The sequence below is a fragment of the Drosophila willistoni genome, unplaced genomic scaffold, assembly GCF_018902025.1.
Source record: "Drosophila willistoni isolate 14030-0811.24 unplaced genomic scaffold, UCI_dwil_1.1 Seg881, whole genome shotgun sequence".
Taxonomy (NCBI): domain Eukaryota; kingdom Metazoa; phylum Arthropoda; class Insecta; order Diptera; family Drosophilidae; genus Drosophila; species Drosophila willistoni.
The window spans coordinates 1-12085 of NW_025814778.1; the positions used below are offsets into that span (position 1 = coordinate 1).

Below are 12085 nucleotides of genomic sequence, written 5' to 3' on the forward strand. Positions count from 1 at the left end.
ACGAGCTGTTGGAATCATTCTACAGCCGCCATTTTGAGTATTTAAGCCGCTATTTTGAGTCTTCCACCCGCCATTTTGAGTCTTTAAGCCGCTATCTTTGATGTAGCAGCTAGTACAATTCTACACCCGCCATTTTGAATCTTCTAACCGTGATTTTGAGTCTTCCATCCGCCATTTTTAGTGTTTTAACCACCATCTTTTAGTTAAGATAATATAAAGAATATAGAAGCCATACGAGCTGTTGGAACAATTCTACAGCCGCCATTCTGAATCTTCTAACCGCCGCATTTTGAGTCTTCCACAATCCATTTTGAGTCTTTTAGCCGCCATTTTGAGCCTTTAAGCCGCTTTTTTTAATGTAGCAGTTAGCACAATTCTGAAGCCGCAATTTCGAATCTTCTATCCGCCATTTTAAGTCTTCAGCAATCCATTTTGAGTCTTTAAGCCGCTATCTTTGATGTAGCAGGTAAAACAATTCTACAGCCGTCATTTTGAATCTTCTAGCGGCCATACTTTATATAGAAGCTATACGAGCTGCTGGAACCATTCTACAGCCGCCATTTTGAGTATTTAAGCCGCTATTTTGAGTCTTCCACCCGCCATTTTGAGTCTTTAAGCCGCTATCTTTGATGTACCAGGTAGAACAACTCTACAGCCTCCATTTTGAATCTTCTAACCGCCATTTTGAATCTTCCTACCGCCATTTTTAGTGTTTTAGCCACCATCTTTTAGTTAAGATAATATAAAGCATATAGAAGCCATACGAGCTGCTGGATCCATTCTACAGCCGCTATTTTCAGTCTTCCACCCGCCATTTTGAGTCTTTAAGCCGATATCTTTGATGTAGCAGCTAGTACAATTCTACACCCGCCATTTTGAATCTTCTAACCGTGATTTTGAGTCTTCCATCCGCCATTTTTAGTGTTTTAACCACCATCTTTTAGTTAAGATAATATAAAGAATATAGAAGCCATACGAGCTGTTGGAACAATTCTACAGCCGCCATTCTGAATCTTCTAACTGCCGCATTTTGAGTCTTCCACAATCCATTTTGAGTCTTTTAGCCGCCATTTTGAGCCTTTAAGCCGCTATTTTTATTGTAGCAGCTAGAACAATTCTAAAGCCGCAATTTTGAATCTTCTATCCGCCATTTTAAGTCTTCCATCCTTCATTTTGAGTCACTAAGCCGCTATCTTTGATGTAGCAGTTAGAACAATTCTAAATCCGTCATTTTTAATCTTCTATTCGCCATTTTAAGTCTCTCACCCTCCATTTCGAGTCTTTAAGCCGCTTTTTTTAATGTAGCAGTTAGCACAATTCTGAAGCCGCAATTTCGAATCTTCTATCCGCCATTTTAAGTCTTCAGCAATCCATTTTGAGTCTTTAAGCCGCTATCTTTGATGTAGCAGGTAAAACAATTCTACAGCCGTCATTTTGAATCTTCTAGCGGCCATACTTTATATAGAAGCTATACGAGCTGCTGGAACCATTCTACAGCCGCCATTTTGAGTATTTAAGCCGCTATTTTGAGTCTTCCACCCGCCATTTTGAGTCTTTAAGCCGCTATCTTTGATGTACCAGGTAGAACAACTCTACAGTCTCTGTTTATGCCCAACCGGGCAACACAAGGGTTAAAGGAGGCGGAAGCTTTCACCTCGCGCCGCTCTCCCGATGGTGCCCATCGCTCTCCCCACGAAAGAACTCCCCACACTTCGCTCCAAGCGGGGCTTGGACATTGAAGTGAGATTGCTGCAGTACCCAATTTCTTGAAGGAAGACATTTTAAGGAAAAATTCATTTAGCTGCCTACTTAGGAAATTCAACCCCCCTACGAAAACATTTGGTCCTTCGAGCCGGATACTAAGATCCTCTCGAACCACTAGCATCGGTGGAATTTCATCCATATTTCAAGCTAAGTAATTTTTTTTGCAAATTATAGGTATATGAGTACATGTACATGCCTCCAGCATCCGTACCCATACTCACATACATATAATTGTTGCCATTGATTCTCCTAATCCAAGTAAAAATTACTTTCGCGCAAATTTTTCCTCCTCAAAGGAGAGAAAATTTTGGTCCCCAAATTTTCATACATATATATGTGTCCAGTACATAAGGCGCCATATTGGTTCGCCCACTTCAAGTTTTTTTCTCGCACTTTGGCATATATAGGCCAAGTATATAAGGCGCCATATTTTATTTGCCTATTTCCAATATATATTTTTTCGCAATTTCAAAAAATATTAACACATATGTATGTATGCAGTGAATCAAACCTACGAAAAAAGTGATCTCCTACATATAAGATATATATATGCAAGCAGAGTGTGTGAATGTGACAAAAATTACAAACATATCCAGTGCTACATTAAATCCAAAAATAAAGGTTTTGTGCAAATACAGTCCACTCCTGGGAAAAGTGTGCGCGCAGTGAAAGGTGGTTTCAACGAAGAGAAGAAAATTTTCAATACAAATAATAAAGATTTTAAAAAAAAAAAAAAAACGAAAGTGAACCACCCTCTCACATATAAAAGCCACACTTAGACATTTCTGGTGACCAGACACCCTATAAAGTTGGGGGCATATCGGTTAGACACAGCAAAAGAAATCATATTAAAAAAAAAAAAAAAAAAAAAACATTAATTTATATAAAGAAATCCGATCCATTCACACCTCTGCATATCGCCATTCCATATTTTCATATTTAAAAAAAAAAAAAAAAAAGAAATTTTTAAATACATATATATATACTCCAACATTTTACATATCCATACACATATATATGTATACATATTTTTCCATACATAAAATTTTACATATATATACATATTCATATCCATATACATATACATATTTTTTTTCCATACATAAAATTTTACATATTGATTCTCATATACATATCCATACATACATACATTCCACAAAATTTCTAATTTTTTCGCACACAAATATATTTTTCCATCACCGCGAACAAATCCCGCTATCCCTTGCAGCCTATATACATACATACATACGAGCATACATAAGTACCGCTTAACTGCAGTATACCAGCACAGCTGCAAGCTCATGTGCCAAAGACCGGCACAAAGCAAACGACCAAAAGTAGCTGTGCTGTATACCCTAGGTTGGCAGGCACTTTGTGGGGTATATATTTGAAGGGTCACGTTGAGGAAAAAATCGAATAATATTTAATTGGTAAAAATTTGTGTTCCGCGTTTTTGTTTATTCTATTCCCACGCGTTCCAAGTCGTATTTTTTGGAGTTATATTTTCAATTCCAAAATATATTCCACCACGTGTTCCAAGTCGTATTTTTTGGAGTTATATTTCAATTCCAAAATATTCCCACGTGTTCCAAGTCGTATTTTTGGAGTTATATTTCAATTCCAAAATATTCCCACGTGTTCCAAGTCGTATTTTTGGAGTTATATTTCAATTCCAAAGTATTCCCACGTATTCCAAGTCGTATTTTTGGAGTTACATTTCCAATTCCAAAGTATTCCACGTTTCCAAGTCGTATTTTTGGAGTTATATTTCAATTCCAAATATTCCCACGTGTTCCAAGTCGTATTTTGGAGTTATATTTCAATTCCAAAGTTTTCACGTTTCAAGTCGTTTTTTTTATTCAATTCCAAATATTCCCACGTTCCAAGTCGATTTTGGAGTTATATTTCAAATTCCATTCCAATAGATTCAATTACAAAGTGTTTCCAAGCGTTTCAAGTCTTATCTTTGGTTCGATTTCAATTCCAAAGTGTTTCCACCCGCTCCAAGTCGCATCTTTGTAGTTATATTTGAATTCCAAGGTGTTCCAAGCCGTTCTAGGGTTTTTTGGCAGTGTTCCAAGTCATTCCAAACGTACCAGCTCGTTTTCTGGTTTTTTTCAATCTATTTCAAGGCGTTTCAAAGCCGTTCTTCAAGTGGTTTGGTAGTGTTCCAGTTTTTCCCAAACGTTCCCGTTCGTCTTTTTGGCTAATTTTCAAGCCGTGCCAAGCCAGCTCACCACTTTATAACCGCCACTCTCTGGGGTTATGAGCACGAGCCCGTCAAAAGACGAGAAAGCAGCTGAGAACACTGCAGCCCCGAGCAAATCCTCAATTGCTGCTCCAGGTCAGCGCCAGAGGAGTACCAGCCCTACTACTCCTCCTTCCGAGCATTTCAGACCCTCTCTAGTCCACTAACTCTCAAGTCCGCACCATCGAGCACGACCTTTCAGCAAGCCACGTCAGAGCCACGACGAGCAAGCCAAAAAGAGGTCAAATCATGGTACCACTTCCACAGATTTTGGTAACCGCCCCAAGAGTCACTCGGTCCGAGACCAAAAGGGTTTTAGCTGCTTCCACCATGGCTTTGAAGAAGTTTGGTTCCATTTGCGATAAACTAAGTCAGTTTGAAGTCGACACCCACGTCACGTCACTGTCCGAGGTCAGCGTATTTACGCTCCAAGTCCGTCGTGATCGAGTTCAAGCGTTGTGGGAGAAGGTCGAGCAGGAATATGAGAAATGCGAGGCACTCATAGATGGTAAAGACGATAACTCTGAAGATTTAGCCATCCAAGCTAAATATGACAAATGCTATCAAGTTACGAGCGATGCACGGCTCGATTAAACGAGCTTATCCATGAAAGGTCTGCTCCGACTCCTCCGAACCGTCATGCGCCTACCTCTGCACCAGCAGAACGAGGCTGTCGATTGCCACCCATTGACACAGAAGTCTTTACGGGAGATTATTTAAAATGGCCCACATTCCGTGACTTGTTTACAGCCATCTACATAAGCGATTCGCGAATTTCCCCTGTTGAAAAGCTGTACCATCTCCTAGCGAAAACGAGGGGTGAAGCCAATCTCATTGTAGCAAAATTCCCGCTTACAAATGATGGTTTTGAAACGGCATGGAATGCACTTAAACAGCGTTTCGAAAATAAGCGACTTATCGTGAACAGCCAATTCCGAGCACTTCTTGACCTGCCTCAAATTTCCCATGAGTCCGGAAAAGCATTACAGGATCATCAGAATGCTCTGCAGGCATCCATTCGCGCTTTTGAGCACTGTGGCCTGCCTGGAGGCATGTTCGTATTTTCTGTTCCATCAAATTGCCAAAGAATACCCTTTCATTATGGGAGCAATCTCTGGGAGACAAGACTGCCATTCCAGAGTGCAAATGATGGACGATTTCCTCACTGAGCGGTTCCGTACGCTCGAAGCGGTGGAAAATACAACTGCAATGGCTATTTCGGTTCCCACATCGAAACCTCCACGAAATCCGATTCCAGCCACCCGAAAGGCTAATACATTTGAAGCCAAGGTGACCACCAAACCAAAATCCTGTGATCTCTGTATGAAGGAGAATCACCCGGTGCGTCGATGTCCCCGCTTCCTTCAGATGACGGTGCCAGAGAGGGTGGCATACATAAAGAAAAGTCCCTTTGTCTGAACTGTTTCGCAAGAGGACATCAAGTAAAAGATTGTCCGAGTCAGCACAATTGCTTCACGTGCAAGGGGCGTCACAATACGCTCTTGCACAAGGACGCCCGACCGGAGAATAATCCAACGTCGGTCCAGCTCAGCCCAGTTCGCACAATATTGTCCGGACTTACTTTACCTCTGAGGCAAGGTCCTCACGAGATAAGTTGCTAGGTACAGCGATCGTGGACTTTTGGCACAAGGGCACTACTTATGCTTCACGGGCGCTATTAGACCCGGCTTCTGAAGCCAATTTCATATCCGAAAGAATGTTCCGACTCATGAAGTTACCATTCCAAACTGTCAGGGTCGAAGTGACAGGCATTAACGGAAAGGTCAATAGAACCTTGAAGGTCTGTCACATAAGCATTCGGTCATCGCATGGACCTCCAGTCCAGATCGAGATAGAAGCGTTTGTCTTGTCCCAAGTTGCTGATGATTTGCCGTCATGTACGATAGCCCAAGCCACACTGGAAGGAATGCCCAATATTCCTCTAGCCGACCCCTCCTTCAGATTAAAGGCAAAGATCGATCTACTCCTTGGCATTGAGTAATACCAGCGGTGACTCTTTCCGGCATCCAGACCGAAGTGTGCGGATCTTTAATGGCTCAAGAGACAAGATTCGGTTGGGTCATTTCAGGCCCGTTGCAAGGGGTCCCGTCAGTTCATGTGCCGCGTTCACCACGAGGGTCGCAGTTAGCAGAGAGGAGGGACTTGAAACTCTTCTCACAAGGTTTTGGGAGGTGGAGGATCTACCGGGCAAACCGGTAGAAGATTCTGACTCTGTTTGCGAGGTCAATTTCCAGAAGACCACAAGAAGAGATGTTTCGGGGAGATATACGGTCTCACTTCGTTTCGAGATCCAACCAACATCAACCTTGGTCATTCCAGACCAGGGGCATTGGCTCAGTTCTAAAAAACGAAAGCCGACTCCTTAAAAATATTCCGGCAAAAACTGAGTATGACGCCGTCATCCAAGAATATTTGGACTTGGGCCACATGCGTCAGGTTCCATTTGACGGCACTAATAACAATTTTTATTTGCCACACCATGCGGTTTTCAAGCCCGACAGCACCACAACAAAGGTACGGGTAGTTTTTAACGCCTCTAGCAAGTCTACCAACGGAGTAAGTCTCAACGACATACTTTACCCTGGTCCGGTACTTCAGTCCGATCTCACTACTCAGATTCTCAAGTGGCGTTTTTTCCGAGTAGTTTTCAATGCCGACATCACAAAAATGTACCGCCAAATTATGGTCGATCCAATCCATACGCCATTTCAGAGGATCCTGTTCCGAAATAAAGAGGGGCAACTTGGTGATTACGAGCTGAATACCGTCACGTTTGGCATTAACTGTGCTCCGTTCTTAGCCATCCGAGTACTTCAGCAACTCGCAAGTGATGTACAATCCAAATTTCCTTTGCTAGCGATATTATCAAGTCCTATATGTATGTCGATGATGTCCTGGCAGGGGCCATAATGAAACAACGGCAATCGCAATGGTCAATGAACTTCAAGACGCTCTTGGTTCAGCTGGCTTTCCCTTGCGCAATGGACATCGAATGTGAAGAGCGTGCTCAGTTGTATTCCAAAGAGTCATTTACTGAATGCTGATTTCCTCGACATCGAAGAGGCCAGCACAGCGAAAACACTGGGAATCCGATGGAAAGCGACTACGGATGAGTTTTATTTTGTCATCTCACCCCAAGATGTCAAGTCAGCTTATACTAAGCGAGAAGTCCTCGGGCAGATCGCCAAGTATTCGATCCCGCTGGCTGGCTGGCTCCCTTTGTGATTCAAGCCAAGGTGTTTATGCAAGAGCTCTGGTTACAAGAGCTAGGGTGGGATGATCAATTGCCCAGTGAACTCCATCACAGGAGGCAGGATTTTACAAAGAGCTACTCCTTCCTTGACCAGATCCGAATTCCACGATGGGTTCTTCATGACCCAAATTCCGACATCCAATTCCATTGTTTTTGCGATGCGTCACAGCGGGCTTATGGTGCCGCAATTTACGTGCGCGTTAGCAATGACCAAGGCATATCATGCTGCCTTCTTGCAGCGAAATCTAGAGTCGCCCCGGTTAAAACGGTTTCATTGCCCCGCCTTGAATTATGCGGAGCTACACTTTTAGCGGAACTGGCAGCTGCAGTTCTTCCGCAACTTCCAGTTGATAATGCGGAGGCTTTTTATTGGTCAGATTCCACCGTCGTACTGTCGTGGTTAAATAAGCCACCCTGCACATGGACAACGTTTGTCGCAAATCGGGTAGCAAAGATTGTGACGGCAACAAATGACGCCCCATGGAATCACGTTCGTTCAGAGGACAACCCAGCAGATCTCCCTAGCCGCGGCCTGAGTGCGCAGGAATTGGTACACAAGGATTTGTGGTGGCACGGCCCACCATGGCTACGGGAACCACAAGAGTCCTGGCAGCGAGCGACACCACTCCCACTAGACACTGCCTTGGAGAAGCGGGTAGTGAAGGTCCACGTCGCGATCGCTAAGCCAGCCAACGAGATATTATCTCGTTTTTCCAATCTGGCACGTGCCTTACGAGTGATAGCATATGTGATCCGTTTCGGCAGAAGGTGTCGTAAACTTCCAAACGATTACTCCGGGGAGGTGACCTCTAGCGAGATCAATCAAGTACTCCAGGCGTTGATCCGAGTCACTCAGCGTGATTACTTTCCGACGGAACATCGGTGTCTACAGCAGAAGAAATCTCTGCCCACGTCTAGCACCATTCTCAATTTGAATCCTTTCATTGACGTATCAGGTGTGATCCGAGCATGTGGGCGCGTGCAACAAGCAGCGGCCCTTAGTTACGATGAGCGTAACCCATTCTGTTGCCAGTAGTAAGTCCGTTGTCCCGGCTGTTGGTGCTTTTCACGCATCAGATCTCTCTCCATGGGGGCAGCCAACTGGTAGTCCGTCTCATCCGACAGAGATACTGGATTCCAAGACTGCGGAATCTAGTAAAATCGGTGGTCAATTCATGCAAAGTCTGTGTGATTTATAAAAGAAGGCTGCAATCACAGCTAATGGGCACCCTTCCGGCCCAGCGAACTACTTTCGCACGACCTTTCACGACCACCGGGATAGATTTCGCAGGTCCTTTCGACATCAAGAGTTTCACCGGCCGCGCTTGCCGCATATCAAAGGGATATGTGTGTGTCTTTGTTTGCTTTTCCACCAAAGCCATTCACCTTGAGGCAACTTCGGATTTGAGTACCGAAGCATTTCTGGCAGCATTCGCTCGCTTTGTATCGAGGCGAGGGTGTCCCCAGCAAGTGCAGTCCGACAACGGAAAAAACTTCGTAGGTGCATCCAGAGTGCTTGAAAAAGATTTCCTAAGTTCTACCAGCAGAAAATATTATCCCACTACAGCCATCAGAATCTGTCCTGGCATTTCATCCCTCCCGGGGCACCACACATGGGAGGGTTGTGGAGGCTGGAGTTAAGAGTTTTAAAACTCTGTTCTACAAGGCCACTTCCAACCAAAGGTATACTTTTGAAGAGTTCTCTACGCTGCTGGCTAAGGTAGAGGCGTGTTTGAACTCGCGGCCGATTTCTCCTATGTCTGAAGACCCCACCGACTCTTTAGCTTTGACCCCAGGCCATTTCCTAGTTGGCGGTCCATTGCTATCCGTGACGGAACCTGAAATCAAGGATCAGGTACCGTCTATCATTAACCGGTGGCAGCGTCTGAAGGCCGTGAGTCAGCATTTCTGCACCCGATGGAAAGACGAGTATCTGAAGGAGCTACATAAGCGCAATAAGTGGCGATTCCTTCTAAAAATCTTGAAGTGGGCGATCTGGTGGTACTCAAAGACGACAATCTTCCATTTAATGAATGGCGTCTCGGGCGAATCCACCAGACACACCCTGGCAGTGACGGCAATGTCCGCGTCGTCGAACTGCTTACCGCTCGCGGTATTGTGAAGCGTCCCGTCGCAAAGTTGATCTTTCTTCCTCCAGAAGAAAGAATTCAAACCCATTACGTAAAACTACAGTAGCGTCCAGCACTTGGTCCTTCCTCCCAAGTAAGAAGGGCCGAGCTGCCAGTAGTAATATGTGTTCTATCGTCCTACATTAATTCGCTTTCTTCATTATTTGTCCCGGCAGCTTCCTGATATTCGTCAACCTAGATCCCGTTTCCATGGCTCCGAGACCGCGTTCAGTACAGGCATCGAAAGAGGAGCGCAGATGTTCGCGAGGAACTGAGTCCTTCCGTTGCCGAGTCTGTCGCGGAATCCATCCTCTGAAGCGATGCCGTCGCTTCCTGCGGCTGAACGTGGAGAAGAGGATGAGGGCAGTGCTGGCGAATAAGTACTGCGCCAATTGCCTGGCCCACCAACATTCCGGAGGAAGCTGCTTAAGCGGTGATAAGTGCCGAATCTGTGAGGAGGATCACCACACGCTGCTTCACTTCCATGAACAGCCACGTCGACGCACTCCAAGCTCCGTCGTACGCCGAGTCACCCCCGAGTCCTCCAGACGAAGGGTCGCGCCAACGCCAGCCTCCGATCCGAAACTGACCTTGACCACACTGCTGCAGCACCGCAATCCGCATCTGATGCCACGGCGATGGTGCGTATTGAGACGGAGGGAAAAACCTTCGACGTGAAGGCCTGGTGGACCCTTGTTCTGCGGTATCGTCGATGGCGACGTCATTGGCCACGGCCTTCAAGTTGACAGCCGTCAATATAGGGGCAGAGAAAGCGGTGGCAGCAGTGATCCGGTCCCCAATCAGTGAAGGATGGCGATTGGAGGCGATCCTGAAGGTGGTCGATGGCTTGTGCTGCCGCACTCCAAGCGCTCCGGTGGACCCACAGATCGCCAAAAAGTTTGAGGGCATCGTCCTGGCGGATGAGACGTTCTACCGACCGTCGTCAGTGTCTCTGGTCCTGGGCGCGGATGTGATCACGGAGGTCATGCTAGAAGGGAGTCTACCTGGGGTTGGCGGGCGGCCGATTGCGATGCGCACAGTTTTGGCTGGACCCTGTCCGGAGCGTGCCATTAAACTGCCTGGGTCTTGCACTCCTGCAAGGGGGGGAGCATGTTTATGCCCAACCGGGCAACACAAGGGTTAAAGGAGGCGGAAGCTTTCACCTCGCGCCGCTCTCCCGATGGTGCCCATCGCTCTCCCCACGAAAGAACTCCCCACACTCCGCTCCAAGCGGGGCTTGGTGCCCTGCTCTTAAGCTAAGCTAGAGTTAGTTGAAGTTTATACCTGAATACATCAAGTGAAGTGAAAATACTCTCTGCGTGTCAAAGAATTTACTGGGAGGAAAAAGGGAAAAGGAAAAGTTCACCTAGCTGCCATCAACCAGAAGGAAGTACGACCCCCCTACACAAACACCATTCTACAGCCGTCATTTTGAGTCTTTTAGCTGCCATCTTTAATATAGAAACCATACGAGCTGCTTGAAACATTGTACAGCCTCCATTTTGGGTATTTAAGGCACCATATAGAAGCCATACGAGCTGCTAGAAACATTGTACAGCCTCCATTTTGGGTATTTAAGCCACCATTTTGAGTCTAATAGCTGCTATCTTTGATGTAGCAGCTAGAACAGTTCTACAGCCGCCATTTTGAGTCTTCTACCCACCATTTTTAGTCTTTTAGCCGCCATATTTAATATAAAAGCCATACGAGCTCTTAGAACCATTCTACAGCCGCCTCTTTGAGTCTTATAACCGTCATTTTGAGTCTTTTAGCTGCCATCTTTAATATAGAAGCCATACGAGCTGCTTGAAACATTGTACAGCCTCCATTTTGGATTTAATCCTGAGAACTTCCGAATACTGACCTACATTTACATTTGACCTACTTTTGCTTACCAATTCCGTGACTTTGGAACATAATTATTTTGATCGGAGTCTGAGTCGGAGCGAAGCGGCGAGGCGTAACCATATAGCCGTGTTGCGATGTAACAATGTAATTGGGTTGCTAAAACGTAGCAAAGTAAGCGTTGTTCTAGACATAGCTGCATAACCAGTTTGTTGCGAAGTATCGACATGATCGTACTGCTGAGACGTAGCATTACCGTACTGCTGAGACGTGAGCAGTGTTACCGAGTTGCTGAAACGTAGCAGTGTTTTCGTGGGGCAAATACGTTAAATTTGTTCGTTTGTTTGTCAACAAGTGTAAGTTTCTTCTCCAGAAACTTCTTGTACGTTTACGTCACTAAGCTCAATTGGTGACAAATCATTGCAGGTTGGAATGAACGCTCCTGCAATACTCTAATCGTTTTTTTCTAATTCTCTATCTTTTTAGCCATTGATTGATTTTCCGCACTGGCGTATTCGTCGTCACTACAGATCGTGCGTTAATTTTCTCTGTAATTGTTCTCGATTTCTTATCGTTGACAATCCAGCTTGTTTACATTATGCTGCAAAGCTTTCTTTGAAACGTAGTTTTTCTGCGGCATTATTGTTGTCTCTTTCACACTTGTATGTTCGTTGATTTTTCGTTTTGCTTATTCGTCTTTCGTTCTCGTTTCCACGAGTTCGTTCATGCGCAGAACACACACTATTACACTTTGCGAGTTTCTCATCCATGCTATTCTACGCGGAAATTGCGCGTTACCTTTTCTTCACACACTTCTACTTATGA

The 12085-nt window shown here is 45.1% G+C and overlaps 1 protein-coding gene across 1 annotated transcript; it reads left to right on the plus strand.

Annotated features, from left to right (window-relative positions):
* The first annotated feature begins 1811 nt into the window (after positions 1 to 1811).
* LOC124462094 lies at positions 1812 to 10093 on the plus strand. The gene is made up of 2 exons (XM_047013475.1): positions 1812 to 1915; positions 9592 to 10093. Exon 2 carries the CDS (start codon positions 9626 to 9628, stop codon positions 10091 to 10093), a length of 468 nt encoding a protein of 155 aa, XP_046869431.1. The 5' UTR covers positions 1812 to 1915; positions 9592 to 9625.
* Positions 10094 to 12085: the final 1992 nt, after the last annotated feature.